Source organism: Orycteropus afer, unplaced genomic scaffold (assembly GCF_000298275.1).
Source record: "Orycteropus afer afer isolate SDZICR_OR568_19922 unplaced genomic scaffold, OryAfe1.0 scaffold00217, whole genome shotgun sequence".
Classification (NCBI taxonomy): domain Eukaryota; kingdom Metazoa; phylum Chordata; class Mammalia; order Tubulidentata; family Orycteropodidae; genus Orycteropus; species Orycteropus afer.
Genome location: NW_006921804.1, coordinates 3,614,236 through 3,637,249, shown reverse-complemented (window position 1 = coordinate 3,637,249; position 23,014 = coordinate 3,614,236). Strand labels below are relative to the sequence as shown.

Genomic DNA, 23,014 nt, shown 5'->3' with positions numbered 1-23,014 from the left:
TCACTCGGGAAAACAGAAGGGGGGCTGGCCAGACCCAGCCTGGCAATCCCAAACAAAGTGGGACCAAGAGGAACCCAAAGGTCTCAGTATCAGCAATCCTGGTTCCATTGAAAAAAAAAAAAAAAAAAAAAAGGAAGGGGGAAAAAAAAAACCTTGACCAATGTGATGAGGAATGCTACAACCTACCTCATCCCAGTGTGAACACCCCCAACCAATCAGTTCTGGCTCATACTATACTGGGCACAGATAAAAGTTCTTTTCCTCCTGGGGTTTGCTTATCCAATTCCCATAGCCCATGTCCTTCAGGCTTTTTTTGAAGTAGTTTTTGGCTATCTCGTAGTCACGGGCAGCTTTCTTGGCCTCACCATAGGAGAGTCTAAGTAGGTCCCTGCGGTAACGGAAGGAGCACAGCTTCTTAAATAGAAGAAAAATGTTCTTTTTGGAGACCCGTGATAATTCATTCCGTGGCCTGGAGAAATAAGAGCATTTGTTATTCATGTGAGAGCAGTAAAGAGGGGACTCCAAGGTGAAGAAACCATCGTAGGACAGGTAATCACTAAGGTCTAGAGACTGTCGCAGGTCAGGGCAGGAAGGATAGCTTTGCTCTTCTCCTTACCCATCCACAGTGCCTCTAGTCCCATCCAGGATCTCCAGATCATAGCCGTCAGCCAAACACCAGTTGACGCTTGTCTCCTTAGTCTTCCCTGACTGCCTTTTGGAATCATATACACTGACTCGACCAACCTAGAAATCCCAGGAGCAACAAGAGAAAGATGAAACCTTTCAGAAAGATTCTGAAGCAGGGACTCAGGACTCATAGGAAACAGGGATGGTGGGGCCTTGATCTTCCCCTTATTTAGTAGTCTATTTGGCTAAGACTAAGCAGAATCTTAGGGGCTCTGGTGATGTAGTGGCTAAGGCATTTGGCTGCTAACCAAAAGGTTGGTGGTTTGAACCTACCAGCTGCTCCATGGAAGATGGGGCAGTCTACTTCCATAAAGATTTATAGCCTTGGAAACTCAATGGGGGTCACTATGAGTTGGAATCAACTCAATGGCAGTGAGTTTGGAACTTAGGTTTTTAAGCAGAATCTAAACATACTAACCCCATCTCTAGTCAAACTAATTCCAGACTCACAGAAGGAAAGCCCTTGTCATCCAAAAGGAAGAAAGGGTAAGTTCTTGGGACACCAGCAAAGGTGCCCCTTGGCCCACAGCACACGTTTACTCTGCTGACAGGATTGCTTGAAAAGGAGCAAAAGATCAAGGGGTAAATGGATGGTACCTTGGGGTGGTTGACAATAAAGGGATGTCGTAGTCCATCCTCAAATGCCTTCCCATCTCTTGTCACACGACAGCAAATAGCACGGGTCAGATGCCCTTGGCTGAAAAGGTAACCTGAATACAAAAAATACATACACCTGGGTTTGTACCACGCGTGCTGTTAAGAGGAGAGGTGTGTGAGTGGTTTAAAAGTACAAAGTAGGGTCATCAGGACAGGGAAACAGCTCCCTTGTTAGGAAGCACCTTCTGACTGTGGCTACCCAGGATATGTAGGGCATCATCAAATATTTAAGCACAATATATAAGGGTCCAAGTTAGGCCAAGGGCTGTGGAGAACAAGGACACTAAGACACTACATTTTTAAGCTACTGGCTTTCTTCAACTCTCTTGAAAGGACTTGCCTTCTAAAGTGCTCTTCTACCACAGCAGGCTGGGCAGTCAAAATCTACTACTGACTGCTGAGTTAAGCACACTTTGAAAAAGGGAGACACCATGTTAACACCTGGCAACAAAGCATATAGTTTGCCAGGATTTGGGGATTAGGACAGACCAGTTCCAGCTCCCAAGGCATTCTATGTCCCTTACCCAATGTGACAGATTTGAGATACACAGGCTGCAGGAAGTGGGTCAACAGCGCCCCCTGCAGGCCAAGTACGTTCCAGCGGAGGATTTTGTCACTACAGGACATGGTACGCAGTCTCTCTCCAAGTCGAATGCCGTCCCACGTAGGCACGATGTCACTCGACTCCACTGGGATTGTACCTTCCCCTGTGTTAGAGACTTGGGTCAGATCCACAGGAGACACTGGGCCAGACCATGCCTTGGTGTAGTGCTTGAACTCCTTAGACTTGGGCCATGGGCTACTCGTTCATTCCTTTTGCATATTCCAGAGCACCTATTATGTGGTAGGCACTATGCTTGGTGTTGGGAAATTATAGTGAGCAAAAACATAATATATCCTTGTCCTTATGGAACATCTAATGAGGTGAGAGGACAGGACAGGAATGGAACAGATACTAAACAAGTAAACCAATACATATGTAAGGATTCCAGATGGTAAATGCTCTGAGGCTTCCAGGAGCTATGATGGAAGACAGCAGGGGAAGCTCCCGGGATAGAGGAGTCAAAGGAGCTGAGACATGGAAAAGGAGCAGAGGGAAGAAGAGGGTTCCAGACAGAGAAACAGCAGAAGCAAAGGCCCTGGGGCAGCAGGAACTGACAAAAGGCCAGACATGAGTGACATGGGATGACGCTGGGCCTGGGCACTCATGGCAGGTTTTGCTTTTACATGAAGTGCAGTGGGAAGCCACTATAGGGTTTGTTTTGTTTTTTTGTTGATAAATCTTTATTAAGTTTTAACTCATATCATACATTTCATTACTGAAAGTGTACAACTGAATGGTTTTTAGAATGCAACCATCACCACAAAAAGCAATCTTGTACCCATTAGCAGTCACTCCCCACTCCTCCCTAAGTCCCCTAGCCCCCAATTCCTGGCAACCATTAATCTACTCTATGGATTGGCCTGTTAGGGACATTTCAAATAAATGGAACCATATACTATGTGACCTTTTTATCTGGCTTCTTTCACTTGGCATAGTATTTTTAAGGTTCATACATGTTGTAGTGTGTATCAGTACCTTGATCCTTTGTATGACAAATAGTCCATTGGATAGATAAGTCACACTTTATTTATCCATTCATCAGTTAATGAACATTGGGGTTGTTAAACTTTCTGGCTATTATGAATAATGTTGCTATGAACATTCATGTACAAATTTTTGTGTGGATATGTCTTCAGTTCTCTTGGGCACAGATCAAGGAGGGAAATGCTGGGTATGCTTTACACTGTGGGGTTCTGAGTAGGGCAATGACATGATCTGATTTCTGTTGGAGGATGATGCTGCTGACTGTTGAAGAATGAACTGAAGGGAACAGTAGGGGATGTGAGGAGACAGTACAGAGGCATTAGAGGACAGTGCAAGGGAAGAAGTGAGTGAACAAGGAGTAGAATCCGCAGCCAACCACACAGAAGGGGGACTGGACACTTAGCGTCCTTATCTGTCCATTCCTTAGGGCTTGGTTATGTATCACTTTCTTTTCATTTTTCCCCCCTCCTTCTGTCCCTGGGTGATCCCATCCCCACCCACGGCTGTAAAGCTCATCTATGGAGGACAACTCTCCAATTTTCATTTCCAGCCAAGCGCTGTCCTTTGAGTTCCACATGGGGACCTCCACCACTGATCTGACTCAAAGATCTCCCAGGTCTCCCAAATGAACAAATTCATCATCGAATCTCAATCTTCCTACAGACCCGCCCCCCTAAGCAGATGTTCCCTCTCCCTGTAAACAACATTCTTGTATCTCAGCAACTAATGGCAAAAACCCAGCAGTTGTGCCCTTGTCCCTGTGATCAGCCTGGGGCCCTGCAGAGCCCTTTGGTGAGAAGCAGAGGGGACGTGTGCCACTCACCGTTCTCCACCTTGGTGCGGAGCTTGCCTTGTTTGGGATTCTCAAAGACAGGGTAGTGACGGGAATCTGTGCTCTCCACGGCACGGTCACTACAGGACTTGTCAAAGAGGGCACCATCTCCACAGGGGGCCGTGCTACGCAAGAAGGACATGTGTTAAAACTCACCTATGCGGACATTTCCCTCCAATTGCCTGGGGTAAAGAAACGGTCAGTCACATATGGTGGAATTTTTCAGAAACCTACTGTTCTGGTTCCCTAAGTGCCGCTCTGACAGGAATATACCACAAATGGGACGTCCTCAACAAACAGGAGTTTCTTCTTACAATTTGGAGGCTTTAAGTCTAAGTTCAAAGTGCCAGGCTCTAGGGGCTGGGTGAAAGTCCCTCAATCTTGGGGTCCAGCTCTGCCTCCTGCTCCTGGCCCACTGGAGCTAGAGGCATTTCTTCACTCAGACAGCTGCTGGCTGCTGAGACTGAGAAGCCCAAGGTTGACAAGTAAAAAGGCACAGTCCCGATGTTACCAAACCACACAGCAGGCCATTAATTCAGGTCTATTTTAAGTCCCAAAGTTGGCAGAGCATGGCAGGCTACTGAACAACGACACGGCTACATGTAGGGTCCAAGTGTGCCATAAGCTAGAGACCATTCCCAAAGCTGCTGCTTATATATAGGAAGCAGACCATATACCCAAAGCAGCTACTCAGCTGCTTGTGGTAGATCCCACCATGGAGATGATTGCCAGTCTCCTCATGGTGGAGAATAACTACCACCAAGCTGCCAGCCACCCAATCAGGCCCAGCCAAGTTGACACACAAACATAACCACCACACGCACCATGGGATGCCGGAGGTGGGTAAAATGTATGTAAGTCATTCTACAATGGAGTACATACCTCAAACACACAGTTGCCCGTGGCCCACTGAGTAAGGTTGGATTGCTGGGTGAGGAACAACAATTGTACACCCAACCCTGGGGGCCTGGGGGCCAGCTCTGGTGCAGCGGGAGAGTACAGACCTGATGTAGAGATGGAATGACACCGTCTTCTTTATTTGGAGCTTTTCTCCTCCCTTAGCGAGCTCAAATATACTATCCTTTGCAGTGTGGGGGTTGTATTTCATTAACTCGCTATAGAGAAACCTACCAAAAAATACATATATATATATATATATGGTTAAGAAGGCAAGTTCTTTCCTGGAGTAGCATTTTCTTCTACAATACAATGTGATCTCTATCTGAGCCTAAGTAAGGAAACAGTCTCTCACAGTTTCTCAGGTTGCAGGAAGTACAGGGTGGTGGGAAATTCTCCATGGGAGACCATGCATTTCATAAAGCGAAGCTAGCCTTTCGGGTCAGTTTCATTTCTGCCCAGGGGCCTGACTATGGTGGCTACAGGGATTCCAGGGCAGAACAAATGGACTCAAAGATTCCAGGAGGCCGTGGCTTCTCTTCCTTCATAAATTAAAGAAAAGGTGAAGTGGAGGAGAAAGCAGGCAGGGTAGCGGGCCGGCTGACAGGTCCTGAAGTGAAGATAGAAAGGCTGCCTCATCCCCAAGGCCCTGAGGACCAAGAGGTCACTCTGAGTTTTTTAAAAGGGCATAAAACAGAGCTCGCTGGAAAAGAAAGTATACTTAAAAACAGGATGGGCAGGCGAGAGGCAGCCTGAGTTGGGTCATGAGGGGATCGATTCCATAAGGCTGGTTCAAATGGACGTGCTGAAAGCAAAGGCCAGCCCCTGACGGCTCTGGTGGAGCTCAGAGAGGCCAGTGGTGGCCCCAGGAGAGATGGAGCAGAGAGGCGGCTGGCTCACCTGATGAAGCCTCTCCGGGAGATGATTTCTGCATGGCAGTCGTTGACAGTTTCTCCCTTTAGGCTTAGAGAGTCTCCTTTCACACAGCGATTTCCTGGGAAAGGGGTCAAAGCAAATGTGAAATTACCAAAGGAAACCCGACGCACAGGCTTGAAGGATGAAACAGCTTCCATTTCTCAGCTCTCTCCCACATTCTCTTCCCCAGGAAATGAGAATTCGTTCACTGCCTTTGAATGAACTGCAGCTAAAATGAAATCTAAGAAAATTCTTTTCTCCCCAACTTCCACTTGCTCACATAGGATGTCAGGAGAGAATGAGAAGGGCCCGCTGTCTGCAAGACCAGGATTCAGTCTCACTTACCTGTGCCCAAGCTGACCACGACACCTAGGTCTTCAGGGTCTTTCTTCATGATGATGGCCGCCAAGATCTTGCGGCCGAGCAAGGAGGGCTGAAAACTGTTGGTGAGAGTATTGAAGCACCGGTGGCTCAGCATGGCTATCTGGTCATGGAAGGTGCTGCCAGTGAGAGGAAGCTGTGGGGACAGGAGGCTACGTCAGGGCCACAGAGCCCACAGAGCCCAATCTACGTTCATCATACTTCAGAGTGGGCAGAGGGATCGCGTACCACTTGGCTTGTGAGTCAAAATGACTCACATCTACACCCCTCTCACATCTAGTCCCATTTTACGGTCTACTGAGGCTAAAATTAAAGCCCGGGGATAATTTACATGATAGTAAGAGCTGACTTCACCCACAGGGGACTTAGCAGGACCCCCAACAAAAAGAGAGCACCAAAAGTAGACGTCTTAACTGTCTTTGGCTGTGCTTCTGGGGACCTGGAGAGGAGAAGCATAGTTCTTCTGAGACTGGCCCCTGTCACTGGGGTTACCTCTGTGAAACCCATGCGTTCTGCCTTCTCGTTCTCCCCAATCAAGACGCGGAGAGCCGCATCTGCTGCTTCCTGCTTGCCTTGCTTCTTGCTGTGGGCACAGACGGCTGGGAACCAGCGACCCCCAACTTTTGCTTGATAAACGAACCTTTGGAATGAGAAGCAGCAGTTAAAGACAAGCACCAGAGCCGGCTAGCTGTTCCAGGAAGGGCTAGTCTTGCAAACAAATGGACCCAACACTCTCCACAGCTGTTGCTAATGTCATTCATGAATCATGACATGATTTGTGCTAGATCCAGATAGTGCCTGTACTATTACTTAATAATTTTCTCTAAAAGGATTATTTTGAAATATAAACACATTTAGAAAAGAAACTTTGCGTCACTACTATAAATGGAAACATTAACTAAAAACCCAAACCCACTGCCATTGAGTCAATTCCGACTCACGGTGACCCCCACTGGGTTTCCGAGACGGTAAATCTTTACGGAAGTAGATTGCCCCCTCTTCCTTCCATGGAGTGGCTGGTGGGTTTGAACTGCCAACCTTCTGGCTTGTAGTCAAATGCCTTGGGCACTGCACCACCAGAGCTCCTACATAAATTGAAGGTCACTGGAAAACTGAATAGGATAAAATCATGCTAATGAGTTTTAACTAGACATTGTTGTCTGCAAAGGCTCTGAAGCCTATCTTTATTATAAAGGAAGAATGGCAAAAACTAGAGAGGCTTGAAGAAATACTAGCACCAAACTTGTTTTTTCTTCTTGAGCAGAAATGAGAAGGAAATAACTATCTCCTCATGCGAGTCCATGTTATTTAACGTCCTGCCTGATTTTTCAAGTTCCCTATTCCATCTCTTCATTTACTTCATGGTTAGCTCAAAAGGACTTAACCTAGAGAGATCATAATGTCAAGGTCTGTCTCAGACCAGGAGTACACTTGGATGAGGAGGCATTTTTCAATTCCTGGGAGCCTCCCGATGGACATGGGGGATGTGCGTGTACTCCTGGGAACACAAGCTTGGCTGACAGGAAAGGGCACAGTGGTACAGGGAGTGGCCAGTGCCACCAGCTGGGCTCCTGCCCTCCTGGCTGGGGATTTCCTAACTGAGAAGGAGCACGCTGGAGAAAACAGCTTGGAAATCTCCTAGATGAGGTCTCAGGAATCCGAGCTTTCAACCAGACCCTAGTCTGGGTTGGGGAATCCAACTTTGGATAATCCAACTACCTGTAACTAAGGCTTCAGTATCAAGATTTATCAGCTCAGGAATGACTCTTTATGTTCAGCCACACCCAGCTTCTCGGTGTTCCTTGGCTATCCTGAAGCAGAATGCCTTCATGTCTTTATCTGCCCAAGCTGCCAGGTTTCTGCAGGCCAGGGGCTGACGTTCAGTGAATGGGTGGGGTGGGGGTGGGGTGGTAACAGAGGCTGAGAGGGGCTTGAGGCCAAACGGTATAGGATCTTTGCTTGGGGGATCTAGGATAATTTCATGTATTTGAAAAGAATGCAAACTCTGTGCACAAAGTTTATATCTACATGTGTGTGTATGTGTGTGTGCACGCACACACACACACGATAAAGTTTGTTAGTTATACAATTAGAATTCTTTACATTTTACCATATTGTCCAATATGGTAGCCATTAGCCACACGAGGCTATTAAGTTTTAAATAATTAAAATTAAATACACTAATTAATTCAGTTCCTCAGTTGCACTAGCCACATTTCAAGTGCCCAATAACCACATATGGCTACTGCTTACTGTACTAGATAGAGTAGATATAGAACATTTCCATCATCACAGAAAGTTCTATGGTACCAGCTGCTTTGTATGCTGAAGAATCTATATTATACCATCCTTTATACAAGGATGTCTCAGCTTCAGCACTATTAACATTTTGAGCCAGGTAATTTCCTTGTTGTGGGCTATCTTGTGCACTACAGCATGTTTAGCAGTATCCTTGGCCTCTACCCATTAGATACCACCAGTAGCACTCCCCCCCACCTGACAACCAAAAATGTCTCCAAACATTGCCAAATGTCCCTGGAGGGAGGGGGTAAAAGTGCCCGGTTTGAGAACCACTGCTCTATCCTACAGAACCTACAGCGTCATTCTAAAATTTACTGAATTTGTTATTTCCAATAAGTATATTAAAGCTTCTTTCTATGACTTGGGATTTACTATTTCCTCTCTACATCCCCATCTGCTTCTTACCAAAAATGTCTAAATTGTTTCTAAGAGTTTTCATTCCACAAATGTTTACTGAGTTCTGACTATGTGTACTGTTCTAGGCACTAGGAACATGGCAGTAAACCAGACAGAGGATATCTGTGACATTCAAGTGGGAGGAGATGAAGAAACAAACACAAAAAGATGATAGTAAGTGATCAAGTAAGCTCACGTCAGGTAGCATTAAATACAATAAAAAGTAAAGCAGATGGTGAAAGAGAGATGGGCAGGGGCAACCTGAGACTGAGTAACCAAGGAAGGCCTCTCTGAGGAGGTGACATTTGAGGTAAAACCTGAATAACTAGGAACCAGTCTTGCAAAGATTTAAGCAAACAGCAAGCTCATGCAGGCCAGTGAGACTGACATTCAGTGAATGAGAAGGAGGGGATATCAAAGTCAGGCAGGGGATAGGGCCAAACTGTGTAGGATCCTGTAGGCCACAGGAAGGAGTTTGGATTTCACTCTCATCACATGGGATGTGATGGATTTCACTCTCACCCAGTGGAGCATGTGTAACAAGTTACAAGTGGAACTATTATTACACCTATTTGGAGAATGGATTGGACATGGAGGGGCAAGAGCTGAAACACAGCAACCAATTAGGAGACTCTGGTGATGGTTTCAGCAGTAGAGATGGTACGTGTGGCTGGATTCGCTGTATATGTTCTGGAGGTACAGCAGAAAGGCTGAAGGTGAGGAGTGGACGGCAAGGGAGAAATCAAGTGACTGTTAGGCTTTGGCTTGAGCAGTTGGGTGGGTGGTGGTGCTATTTCTGAGATGGAGAAGGCTCAGGGGAGGAGCAGGTTTATGAAGCCAAGTTGAAGAGTTCTGTTTTGAACATGTTAGGTTCAAGACGACTACTAAACAATCATGTAGAGATGCTGAGTTGGTATTTGGGGGGTACTGGAAATAAACCCTTGGGAGTCTTCAGCATGGAGACTGCAGGCATTTAAAGTCCTGGGACTGGCCGAGGTTGTTTAGGAAGAGTGAGGCTATAGGAACCCTGAACACGTCTGGAGGGGGAGGAACAGCCAGGAAGGCTGAAGGAAAACCAGAATACGGGGTTGTAGAGACCAAGAGAGAAAGTGTTAAGGAGAGGAGAGTGTTCAACTTGATGTATCAAGTGATACTGAGGGGTACAGTGAGATGAAGACAGAAAAACGACTAGGAGGAGGTTTCTGCTTACCTTGAAAAGAAATTTTATTAGTAGAACGCTGGAGACAAAAGCCCAGTTGGAATGAGTAAAGCAAATGAAGACAATGAGTATGAATAATTCTTTTGAATGGTTTGGCTCTGAGGGGAGCAGAGAGATGAGATGGTACCTGGAAAGGGATGTGGGGCTAAGTGAAAGTTTTTAAAAGATGGGCATGGATGGACATGATTGTAGGCCAATGGAAATGATCCAACAGAGAGTGAGAAACTGACAATGAGGGAGAGGGGAGATAAATGCAAAAGCCAAGCCTGAGAATAGATGAGAGGAAATGAGACTCGGGGCATAGAGAGAAGGAGGAAGAGGTGTCCTACTTACTGGTATAGACCTAGGTAGGTGCAGGGAGGCTGGTGGATTTGGTAATGGGAAAATGAAGTATTTCTCAGAAGATAAAGCATTTTTCATATATGATTACTGCTATTTTCTCCATCAAGTGTAAAGTCAAGTCATCAGTTTAGAATGAGGACGAGGGATTTTGGTGGATATTTGAGGAAAGAGGCCAAGGTCTCAAATGGTTCTCTCAGAGCAGGAAAGAGAATTTAGTAGAAAAGTGTAGTGAGATTGCTGAGAAGGGGGCAAGAATGGAGAGTGCAAAGCAAGTAACACCCCCTTCCTTAAAACGCTACAAGGCCCCATCGCCTTGCAGTCTCATCTAGCAGCAGGCCTCCCTGTGCTCTCTGCTCCAGCCTCACGGGCCTTCTTTCAGCCCCTTTACCAGCTCTGCTCTCCTCCCACCACAGGGCATGTAATGCACTGTCTCCTTTGTCTAGAACCCTCTCTCTACCTTTCTCTCTTCATTATCCTTAGGGTCTCAGCTCAGGCACCATGTTTCAGGGAAGCCCTACCCCCCTTCTCCTTTCTAAGTCAAGGTGCACTATAACAGATTCCCAATGCACCATGTACCTCAAAGTACTTTCTAAGACTTACCAAATTTGAAAAAAGAAAAAAAAAAAAAAAAGACTTTAAAATTTGAGATTATACATTTATTTATGTGGTGATTGATTAACATCTGGCTCCCATACTAGCACATAAAGATACTTCAGAAATATCTGTGGAATGAAGAAACAAGGCAAAGAAGACCATTTTGGAGGCTGCTGCAATGATCCAGGTGAGAGAAGATGGTGGCTTGGAGCAGAGCACTGACATTAGAAGTTGAAAGAGGAAGGGATTTGGGATAGAAACTGAGGTATGGCCCACAGAACTTAAGGTCATTTAGTTGAAGGACTTGAAGGAGATAGAGAAGACGATTCCCACGTTTGTGGCCTAAACAACTGGGTAGACAGTGGTGTCATTTACTGAGATGGGAAAGACCAACAGAAGAAGCAGCTTAGGGGGCAAATCTCAAGAGTTCTGCTTTGGAGGCATCACATTAGAGGTGTGTCCCCCAGCACACCGCACTAACCTCCATTACTGCACATCAGACAGACACTGTGTTATGACTACATGTCTGCAGGAATTATGTCTCAGACTCTTTCATATCTTCAATCTGATTCATAGGAAGTTCTTAAATTCTGAATGACTGACTGACTTGAAGTCCTAGAATGGATTGTATAGAAGAGAAAGAGGAAATGAAACAAACCCACCACATGAAGGACTCAGGTTAGAGAAAAGGGAGGGCTTACTGTGAGTGAAAAGCCAGAGGACCAGCCAGCGGGAGACTGCGCCTCTGCTTTTCTCGGGGACTTTAAACAAGAGGCAAATCTCCACTGGCCCAGCACTTTCTAAATTGTTCCTGTCAAATAGGGGAGGATGAGAAGACCTGTGCTGGTCCCCTCTACTCTGAGTGTCAAAAACTGGGCCATGCTAGTCAAAGGGTTAATTTTTAAAGTAAGTTTAAAGCTCTTATATATCAATAAAGAGTGAAAATCCAAAAGAGAAATCATTAAGGTCAAAGAACAGGTAGTTCACAGAAAAGGAAATGCAAGTAACATATAAACACGGGAAAAAAAAATGAGTAAAACTAAAATCCCAAAACCAAACTCACTGCCGTCAAGTAAATTCTGACTCATAGAGACCTTATAGGACAGAGCAGAACTTCCTCATAGGGTTTCCAAGGCTGAAATCTTCATGGAAGCAGACTGCTACCTCTTTCTCCCACAGAATGGCCTGTGAGTTTGAACTGCCAAGCTTTTGGTTAGCAGTTAAGCACCAGGGCTCATATGAATAACATTATTAATAAAGACAATTTAACATAATGAGATATCATTTTTATAAGTTTTCTTCCTCAATGACTTTTTGAAATCGAAAGTTGGGTATACACAAGTAAAAATTCTAATAGTTAAAAGAGTATACAATGAAAAGTATCCCACCAGAAGACATAACTATAGGAAGGAAGTGGGAAGAGAGCTGTTACACTGTGGGGAATTATAGTCAATGTCATAAAACAAAATGTGTATGAACTGCTGTATGGAAAATGAATTTGCTCTGTAAACTTTCACCCAAATCACAACAAAAATAAAGTGTCCCACCAAAAAATATATGTGTGGGCATATATGTAGACATATATGTGTATAGATATGTACGTGTGTGTATATATAGGTTTATGCATATGTATATGGATCTATGTGACAGTATGCACACATATTCATATATATAATAAAGTACACAGAGAGCAATGTTATGGATACTACTTCTTAGATATAATCAAACACCCTGTGGGAGTGGATTGCTGAGTTTGAAAAATTAGGACCACAGTCTCATGGGACATCTCAGTCAACTGGCACAATATAGTTCTTAAAGTTATGTTCTACATCCTAGTGTATTGAGTAGCATCTGGGATCTTAAAAGCTTGTAAGTGGCCACCTAAGATACAACTATCGCTCCCTACTTGTCTGGAGCAAACAAGAAAGAAGGAGACCAAAGACTCAAAGAAGAAACTAGTCTACAGGACAAACAGTCTAAACGAATCATGGCCTTCACTACCCTGAGACCAGAAGTACTAGCTGGTGTCTAGCTACCACTACCTATCATTCTAGTCAGGGCCACAATCGGTGGACCCTGATAAAGTGGGAGAAGAATGTGGACAGAAGCTCCAATTCCTAAAAATCAAAAACCAGACTACTGGCCTAGTTGAGATCGGAGGACTCCCTGGGACTACTCCTTGAGATACTCTTCAAATTGTGAACTGAAACTAACCCCTAAGGTCATCTTGTAGCTAAGTAACAAATTGACTCAAAAATGATGACTATCACCCATAAGCACTGTGCTCTTTTAAGAAATCACATATATGAACCCAAGTGGTCAACAATTACTTTAGAACAAAGAATGTAAGGGGGCAGGGAAACTAGATTAACAGAAATGGAACCACCAGAACTGAAATAATGAAAATGTCCATGCATTGTGAAGAATGTCACTGGTGTCACTAGATAACTTGTGTAGAAATTGCTGAATGAGAACCTAAATTTTTGAGTAAGCCTTCAATGAAAACACACACACGAAAATTATGTAAAAGTGTCTTTCCTTCCCCAGAAGCAAACACTGTTCATTTCTTCTTTATCCTTTACGAAAATATTCTGTGCATATAGACACACATTTATAAGCTCTCCCCCTACTCTGCTGTTAATCAGCTGCTGAGTCAGCCCCTGCCTCAGGGCGACCGCCTGCACAATACAAAATGCTGCCTGGCCACCCTTGCCATCGGCTATAGATCAGACAGTTGTGATTCATGGAGTGTTCCTTGGCTGATTTTTGGAGGCAGATAGCCAGGCTTTTCTTCCTAGTCTGTAAGCTCTGCTCAGCATCACAGCAATAAGCAAGCCTCCACTAACAGATAAGTGGTGGCTGCCCATGAGGTGATTGGTCAGGAATTGGACCTGGGTCTCCCGCATGGAAGAAGAGACTTCCACTGAAACCCCAACGCTCTTTCTTCCACTTTACTTTTTCACTTAGCATATACCTGAGAGATCATTTCCTACAGACAGAACTTACTCTTTCTATTAGCTATATAGTATTACTTTGTGTGGATGCACAATTTACTTAACTAGTGTGCAAATGATGAAGTGTTTGGCCAGTCAAGTCTTTTGCTGTTATAACAATGCTGTAATAACATCTGTACACATATGTCATGCACTGTGTGTGTGTGTGAAGGAATTCCTAGAGGTGGTCTTGCTGGGATGAGGACATTGCTCTCTACCCTTGACTAAACTATAGATGATGAATTACATCACTGTTTTAAGAACACTGTCAAAATGTAAATTAAATTTACAAAGTGAGGTTGAAGACCTTTCTTTCATTAGTAATTTATTATATTCCTTTTGCTGAGATAGTTCATAAGTTGTTGTTGTTATTATGTGCCTTTGAGTCGGCCCCGACTCATAGAGACCCCTTCTTGGGTTTCTGAGGCAGTGTCACTACGGAAGTAGATTGCCCAACCTTCCTTCCAAGGAGTGGCTGGTGGTTTTGAATTGCCAGCCTTCTAGTTAGCAGTCAAGTACCTTAGGCACTATACTTTGCCTATTTTTCCTATCAGATTTGAAAAGAACTCCTGTTACAGTAAAGAAATTAGCCCTTGCAAAATTTTTTTTCAGGTGGTCATTTTATGATACAAAAATTATTTATATAGTGAAATTTTCCAGCTATTATCTTTTATAACCATTACAGATTTAATTGTGTTCTCTCAAAAATATATGTTATAAATCCTAACCTGTGTATCTGTGGATATAATCCCATTTGGGAATAGGTTTTCTTTGTTATGTTGATTAACATACATATCTGGTGTAGGGTATGTTTTAATCCAACCCTTTTGAGATATGGAAAGAGCAGATTAGGCACAGAAGGAAGGAAGCACAGATGAGGGAAGACAGATGTCATGCCATGTGAAGACTGTCAAGGAACGAAGGGACAGAACTGAAAGAGACAGGCCTTCCCAGACCTGACAGAGTGAGCGTGCCCCTATAGCCGCTGCCCTCAATTCAGACTTCCAGCTTCCTAAACTATGACGAAATAACTTTCTTTTCATTAAAGGCAATCACTTGTGGTATTTTTGTTATAGCAGCACTAGGTAACAAGACAATGACCTTAAGTTTTGTGTCTTAATTGGAAAGGCTTTTGCTACTCTAAAATTCTAAAAGGTTCCCATTTTCTAGCTAGTGATTTCATGATTTCATTTATTTTACATATAAATCCTAGATTCACTGGAATTTAGGTTTAGGGAAGGAGGTAGATAGCAAGCTTTATTTTAGTTAGTATCATGGACAGTCAGCAGTCCCAGCACCATTACTGAATAACCCATCTGTCATGGACTGAATTGCATTCCCCAGAAATGTGTTAACTTGGCTAGGCAATGATTCCTACTACTGTGCAGCTGTTCTCCATTTGGTGATCTGATGCAATTCTCCTCCATTTTGTGATATTAGGTAGTTCTCCTCCACTTTATGTGTTGTAAACCCTAACCTGTACATGTTAGTTAGGATCAGGATGGGGTGTACCATTAGTGAAAGCCTCACAAGAGGGCATGACTTAAGTCATATTCTTCTCAAGTCCCACCCTTACTTAAATCGCACCTTTTTCTTACAAGAGATAAAAACAGACAGAAGGGAGGAGCAGAGAGGGCAGGGACCTCAGTACCACCAGAAAGAAAAGCTGAGAGCGGATGCGTCCTTTGGACCTGGGGTCCCATCACTGAGAACTTCCTAGACCCAGAGGAAGATTGATGCCAAGACACATGGAGATCTAAAAGGGATGCTAGGCCCATAGATATTGAAAGGAGACGAGAACCTTTCAGTAGAACATTACTAAATAATAGATAACAATCAAGAGCTTCTCTGTATACTAACTAATTCACTGCCCTGGAGTTGGATCCGACCCACAGTGACCCCTCCTCGGGTTTCCGAGGTATTTCTTTTATAGCAGCCCTAGAGAGCTAAGACACCATCGTCTCCCCACTGATTTGAGGCCCATCTAGGTTGTTCACATCTGTATCTACTTTCAGGTGCTCTACTCCGTTCCACTGATTTGCTTTTCTGTCTACATGCCAGCCAGGACAGCACTGTTTTAACACCTGTTAGGACCCTTATCACTCCTCTTTTTAAGAATTTTCCTAGATACTCTTGCAGGCTTATTTTTCATCTGAACTTCAGAATCAAGCAAATTCCAAAATAAATTCTCTTTGTGTATTTACTGGAATCACATTAAATATATACATTAATCTGGGCACAAGTTTTCTTTAAAACAGATTTTTAAAAATCTAGTAATAATTTCTTCCCCCATTTAACCAAGTTTGCCTTTACATCCTTCACTAGTATTTGATTTAACGTAGATGTCATTAGTCCTGCTAGGGCTGTGCCTACGTTATCTTTTCAGTTACCACTGTAAACAGGGTATTTTCTTCCACTGTATTTTCTTAACAGTTTGGTTTTGTAATCTGAATGGATGTTGAATTTTACTAAAATGTCTTTTTGGAATTTCTGGAGATGATCATGTGATTCTTCTCCTTTGATCTTTTAATATGGTAAATAATAAATATCCTAGTGTAGATTCATCTTTGCATTGCACTAACAGTTTTCAGATTTCAGAATGGCAAAGATAAAATTTTGCTAATGTTTATAAACACTTCCATAGGGTGTAGGGCAGTCATTCTTATATACTGCTGGCAGAAGCATAAATCTCTGTGATCCAACTGGAGGAAAACTAGGCAATATTTACCATAATTTTAAATGCACAGAAATGTGTCATTCATTGCAGCACTGTTTATAATAGCAAAAGTTTGGACATAATCCAAGTGTGCATCCCTAGTGACTAGTTAAATAAATCATGATAACCCATGTACTGGAACACTATACAAAAAGAATACAAAGTGATAGGGAACGCTCTTCAAGATAATACTATTAAGTGAAAAAAGCAAGCTATTGATCAATGCATGTATTATGTATCTTCTTTGTCAAAAAGGGTGGGAATACACTTGCTTGTATTCATACAGACAGACACTCTGGAAGAATATATAACAAATGATGCAAAATTACTTACATGCTAGTTTGTGTGTGTCTGTGTGGAGGTGAGAGCTAGGTCAAAGGGAGACTGGATGAGCAAGAGCTACTTATATTTCTTAGTTTTAAACTCTTAGTCTATCACCTATATAAAAAATTTTAAAACTTTTAAAAAAGTACACACAACCCATGGCCCAGAAATTTCATTCTGCAAATTGATCCTACACACAATGTTGCACATGTAAGCAAAGATACAGCACAAGGAGACTCACTGCAGGAGTGTTTCTAATAGTGAGACCAAAACAAACCTAAACGTGATTGGAAGTGTTTTCATATATTACCCAACGTGGAGACCTTAAAAGGAAGTGTAACATTCTATTACTTAAATTGGGTGGTGGGTACACGGGTACCCATTTTAGCAAAAATGTTTTATATCTCATTTAATAAAAACAATTTTTAAATTCTAAGCATCCATTTAATGGAGTCTATACCTGTGCAAAAGACCCTAGTAGATGTGTGTGTGTGTGTGTATGCCCATGTATAGCAGTCTCTAAGACAGTAAGTATAAGAGTCAAGGTGTAGAGCAGATGTGATACATACTTATTTTTATTATAAAAAAGAAAATGGGTTCATATATGCATGGAAATTTCTAGAAGGACTAAAGCTGGTAACAGAACACAGGTCTGGGGAGTGAAACTAGAAGCCTAGGGTAGAAACAAGACTTTTCATTATATATGTTTTCAATCAGTTTGAATGATTCTCTATGTATATATGTTCCTTTTAATATTGAAATTAGTTTTGAAAAATTAGAAAGGATCATGTTCACTGGCAGAGACATTATATTCTTAAGATGGCTAATCTAATGTCTTCAGGGAGGCCATGGAGATAGGGCTGAACTTGTTTCTTTGAACTTACCCCTCCAATCATTTACAGCTAATGCACATCTTTCCTTTCTTTCCCTTTGTGACAGGAAGTCCCTACCTTGTGACATACTGCTGTAGCCAAGACTAGGGCACTCACTTGGGCTCGTGAGGAGGTCCGGACTGGTCAACCAATTTGAACTCAGCAGCAAAGCCATGGGAACGGGCATACTCCAACAGGCCACCCACAGGGTTGGTGTTCAGGTATCTGACAAGCTCGCCAATCCTCCTGACCTTGTTGGGCATCATACATTCCAAGTTATCAAACGATTCTGTGTTCGCACCTCCAGGCTGAAGGAGAAGTCACCAAAGAGGAACCATAAATAACTCAAAGAAACTCTGAAGGGACTCGCCCTCGGCAGTCATGAGCAAACCAAAGCCACTAAGTTGCTAAAAACGACCTGTATATTTTGAGCTGGAAAATGACCCTACCTGGTCATCAGAAGATGTTGAGTTGGTTGCCTCCCCATGGAGGGCCTTCATGGCTTCTTCTGCAGCCATCTGCTTTGCCACTTTCTTGCTGGGGGCACTTGCAGTGGGGAAAGTATGGGGTCCCATTGCAACACAGTACTGGAACCTAACAGGAGGTGAATGAAGGGCAACAGAAGGATTAAATGGTTTTGATAAGAGATTACCCCAGCCCAGGTCAGCCTGTCATCCTTCACTGCGTGCATTCTCCTTGCACCCCTCTGTGCCCTGGCTCATGCAGTCACTCTGCCTTGACTAGCCAGTGCCCTCCACACGTTCCCCCCACCCTCCAGTCTCTCTTGGCCAAGATAACCCCGATTCAGTATTTATGTAACAACTTGTTTACCCCCCCCCTTCTGGAACCCTATTGAACTTGTAAGTCTGCAGAGCCTCAGAGCAGAGAGTTTCTCAGGTATGTCCAGTTCAAGCTGTGTACTTCTCTAGTACTTGGTTCCTGCTTTGTCCTTTGAATTCCCAGACCCAGATTCTCTGTCCCACAGCAGCAAACATGCCTCTAAGGCCCCTTCTTTTCTCATACTGAAAATAGTAATCTGCCATCTCTGAGCAGGAAGGGAGCAAAGTGTGCTTCTCTCTTTCTTGCTCTCTCTGTCTCATTTCTTTTGGAGAAATCCACAGCAGAGGTAGATGATGCATGAAACATACTTGGGGTCATGCGCAGGGCCTTCCCTGGACAGGAGGCGGAATTCACAGGAGCTCCCCAACTTGTGCACACACTCAAGCAATGTAGTAACGGGGTTCTTCCCAGAAAAAAAGGATGTTGCTGAAGGGGTGGTGGGCTGGGACTCAGTAGTCTGGAGAAAATGAGACACAAGAAGAGAAGGGGGTGGGGGTAGGGTAAAAAACATAGGGTAGCTCACCACAGAGGATGGCATGGGAAAATTCTTTCAGTCAACTAAATTTAGCGGTTGGCCTTCCAAAGGAAGAGGGGCTGCTGGGTATTTTCTAGTCATTGTATGAAAAGTTAGTTATCTAAATTTTCTGGATCTCGGATCTCGTTTCTTATCTAAGAAAGAAGACTGAACTCCTTAAGGTCCCTTTCAACTATAAAATTCTTGGGTTCTAACTAGGCTGGGGGATGAGTAGAGAAAGGGAAGCCTGGATCTGAGAGGGGGAAAGGTGGGTTGGTGATGTAGGGTAGAGGGAAGAAGCTGATCCCAGCCACCTTATCTGTTGTTTAGGCCAGTTGAAAATCCTGACACTTCACGTGCAATGAAAGCCAACTTATGTCCTTCCAGAGGGCAGGACACCTACCTTCTCAGATTCTTTCTCTGGGGAATAGTAGTATGATTCCTCTGACCTCCCGCTGTCCTTGGCTTTAGCTTCCTCCAGCAGAATGGTCATGGCCTTCATAGCTGCATCCTGTTTGGCCACTTTCTTGCTGCCAGCTTCAGCTGGGGGAAACTCTCGGCCACTGATGACAACCTGGAATTTAAATCTTGATGGAAAGTGATTATAGAGGTGTGAACACCAGTCTAGCCAAGCCTCCTGCCCTTCTCCAAAGAGATCTTCACCCTGGAATTTGTTTTACTATTAAGGGGCTTCTGACTTGTTCAGAGGATGAACGGTAGATCAAGAGACTCCTGTCTCTTTGGAGGCTCAGTCTGTCCCTTCTTTGGGGAAACAAAGCAACCAGTGACTCTCTCCCGATGGCTCATTAGACAAAACATAGCCATGGGTGAAAAATAGCTCAGGGGAATCTCTTAGGAATTAAGATAGTCTGTTCAAAAAATAATAATGAGCTAAAATCACCATTACAGTATCGTCAACCAAAAGGCCATCATCCTTAAACAACTGTGGTCACCTCAAAGGAAGTTCCTAAAGAGAGGAAAGGTGTCTTATAGCCCAGTCTCACACTCCCAGATCCGTACAGGTATCAGAGAGATACCTGCCACTTCTCAGAGGCCTGTTTTGCTTCTGTTGTTGCTCAGAGGCCCCACCACCTCAGAGATAACCACTCTTATCCTTTGGTTTGAGTCATTCTATTGTGCACGTGAGGAGCTCTGGTAGCATAGTACCTAAGGCACCTGACTGCTCACCAGAAGGCTGGTGGTTCAAACCCACCAGCCACTCCTCGGAAGGAAGGTTGGACAATCCTACTTCTGTAGTGATACTGCCTCGGAAACCCAAGGAGGGGTCGCTATGAGTCGGGGCCGACTCCACGGCAAAACAACAACAACACAACAACATTGTGCACGTGACCCAAGTCATGGTATTTACAACAGTTTCCTATGCATGTGAAAGCCAGAGGATGAGTTAGGAAGAACTGATCATTTGAATTGTGGTATTGCACAAGAATACTGAAAATACTATGGACTGTCAGAAGAATGAACCAATCTGTCTTGGAAGAAGTGCAGCTGGAATGCTGCTTAGAAGCAAGAATTGCCAGACTTCATTTCTCATACTTTGGTCATATTATCAGAAGGGACCAGTTCTTGGAGAAGGATATCACGCTTGGTAAAGCAGAGGGTCAGCTAGAAAGGGAAAGACCCTCCATCTAATGGATTGACACAGTGGCTGCAACGATGAGCTCAAGCACAACAATGACTGGGAGCGCACAGCACTTGGCAGGGGTTCTTTCTGTTGTATGTAGATAGGGTTACTACAAGTCGAAACTAACTTGACAGCACCCATCAACAGCAATGTAGCTCTCTTTGTCCCAAGCCTGAGATGAAAGAAATTTCCTTTTGTTATTTAGAAAACCAAAAAGCATTTGCTCCAGGTCTCTCAACTTAGTTCAAGCTTTCAAACTTGTTCAGCTCCTAGCTCAGTCTGAGATTTAGGAAAGTAGGCCAAATTCCTCATTTTCTATGTCTTCTGAAATATTTGAGCATGGTACCAATGTTTCTTAAAGCTGGAGTCCATTGGCCACAAACTCCATTGCTGTTCCCCAACTCTGAGGAGGGGGATGGAGGGAAAGAAAGAGAATGATGACCAACAGTCTCTCTGCCCCAAATGCAAAGAAGTCAGTTCTGGCCACAGACACACCACCTTTCCAAAAGCTCTCCTGCACTGCCGTCTCATGCCATTAAGAGAGTAAAGATAAGGAATAAGGGCCACAGCTGCAAATCCTTAGCCCTAAAACCAGCGTAGGCTATTACAAAGGTTGGGAGAATTCCCTCCTGTCCTCACTGGTTGTCTCTGCCACTTGCAGCAGCCACTTGGTTTCTGTGGTTTCAGCTCTCTGCTAGGCCCTTTGGGGCCTCCCTTCTGGCCCACCTGTCTTCCTCAGTCTGTCCACTGGCCAGCAGGGCCCAATGAAGCAGGGCCCGACCAGGTGTCTGAGTAAGTTGATCTCTCACTCCACAGCTCAGGAACAGCAGCCAGTTCTAGCCTGCTCATCTGTGCACGGGAGGTATATAAAATTAGAACCACCACCTTCAACAGGCAGGCAACCACAATCATTTTGCTCCATCCTTTCCCTACAGGAGCTGGGGTGTGGGGTGTGGGGGACTGTGGACCTTCTGCTGCCTAGCAGCACAGCCCACCCTCATTCCTTGTGTGCAGCTGTCCCAACCCACCTGCTCCTGAACCTCTCTTGAGAACTTACTTACCTTGGGGGGTGGAGGAGGATGGCCCGTGGGAAGGAGGAGGAAGGGAATCAAGTCTTCAATACCTCTAACCTTAGCAAGCAGGTAGGAATCGATGAGCAAAAGCTAGTAATTTCTAAAGAAGCTCCGTTTTAGCTATTACAGCCAACCTCCCCCTTGCTCAGCCAAGATTATGGCTGGTCTGAGGTCTATATACCAGGCTCAACATCTAGAGAAAGGGCCAATTGAGGGTGATTTGGCCAAAAGGCAGAAAGGAAAAGGGAAAAGACAGGGGCCACCAAACAGTACCGCTCACCAGTCAGCTGAGACTGTGTCAGGAGCAAGAGTGCCTGACCCCAACCCTAGGGACAGTTCCTGGGTGGTCTCTTACCGAGGTTCATGGGGTGGTCCACTCTGCTCTATCAGGTTGAACTCACAGGTCTGACTAGCGAACTGAGCATACTCTAACAGCCCGCTGATGGGGTTCTTCAGCTGGCACTCAGTCAGTTTCTTGTAGGGTGAACACCGTGGCAAGCCATGACTGTAGAAGGAGGGCATCTCCATGATGGCTCGAAACTCACCTGGTGCTGCGCGGATACTATTCAAGTCATCTGGGATGTCATCTGTGGCCCACTGGCCATTTTCAAAGTCAACGTACCCTGTTTTTGAGGGGCCATTGTCATGAACAGGTGGTTTCAATTTGACTGGTTCTGGTGTGGCCTCTTGCCTATTTTCTAACTTTACGACAGGTTCCTGCCCATTTGCCACTTTTCCCATGGCGACTGTGTTGCCTGAAGCACCTGAAACAGGTAAGTTACAGGTGGGGAGTTGGACACTTCTTTTGGTCTCAGGGGTTACAGCTGGAGTGGATTCAGGAACACTGTTTGCATTTCTCTTGATTTGCATCCTTTCTCGCTTCTTGTCAGTCAGATACCATATGGGAGGGGTTGCCCCTTGCCTGTAGACATCTCCCTGCCTTTCCAAGTCAATCAGCATGGCATTTACATCTCGGGCCTTGGTAAGGCCAATATTTTTAGCCAAATTCAGGGCAGAAGAGTTGGACACATTAAACAGATAGTTGCAGATTTTCTCCTTGATCTCAGCCATGACAAAACAATCAGGAGGATCTTCCCAGCCTGATGTGGGGTTTCTGCCTTCAGCTTCCCAGCCCGATGTGGGGTTTCTGACTTCAGTTTCCAAGTCAGATGTGGGGTTTCTGCCTTCACCTTCCAAGCCCAATGTGGGGTTTCTGACTTCAGTTTCCAAG

The 23,014-nt window shown here is 44.4% G+C and overlaps 1 protein-coding gene across 1 annotated transcript in view; it reads right to left on the bottom strand.

Annotated features, from left to right (window-relative positions):
* Positions 1 to 231: 231 nt before the first annotated feature.
* Positions 232 to 23,014, bottom strand: part of ADAR (adenosine deaminase RNA specific) — a 31,110-nt gene continuing 8,327 nt past the window's right edge. Inside the window, exons 3-16 of the mRNA XM_042782005.1 lie at positions 22,139 to 22,883; positions 19,472 to 19,655; positions 18,863 to 19,011; positions 18,164 to 18,308; positions 17,832 to 18,022; positions 6,450 to 6,597; positions 5,922 to 6,093; positions 5,562 to 5,655; positions 4,769 to 4,891; positions 3,756 to 3,889; positions 1,869 to 2,051; positions 1,285 to 1,397; positions 617 to 744; positions 232 to 469 (exon numbers count right to left, since the gene is read on the bottom strand). Coding sequence (XP_042637939.1) covers positions 232 to 469; positions 617 to 744; positions 1,285 to 1,397; positions 1,869 to 2,051; positions 3,756 to 3,889; positions 4,769 to 4,891; positions 5,562 to 5,655; positions 5,922 to 6,093; positions 6,450 to 6,597; positions 17,832 to 18,022; positions 18,164 to 18,308; positions 18,863 to 19,011; positions 19,472 to 19,655; positions 22,139 to 22,883 — 2,747 coding nt within the window. The remainder of the gene's footprint in view (positions 470 to 616; positions 745 to 1,284; positions 1,398 to 1,868; positions 2,052 to 3,755; positions 3,890 to 4,768; positions 4,892 to 5,561; positions 5,656 to 5,921; positions 6,094 to 6,449; positions 6,598 to 17,831; positions 18,023 to 18,163; positions 18,309 to 18,862; positions 19,012 to 19,471; positions 19,656 to 22,138; positions 22,884 to 23,014) is intronic.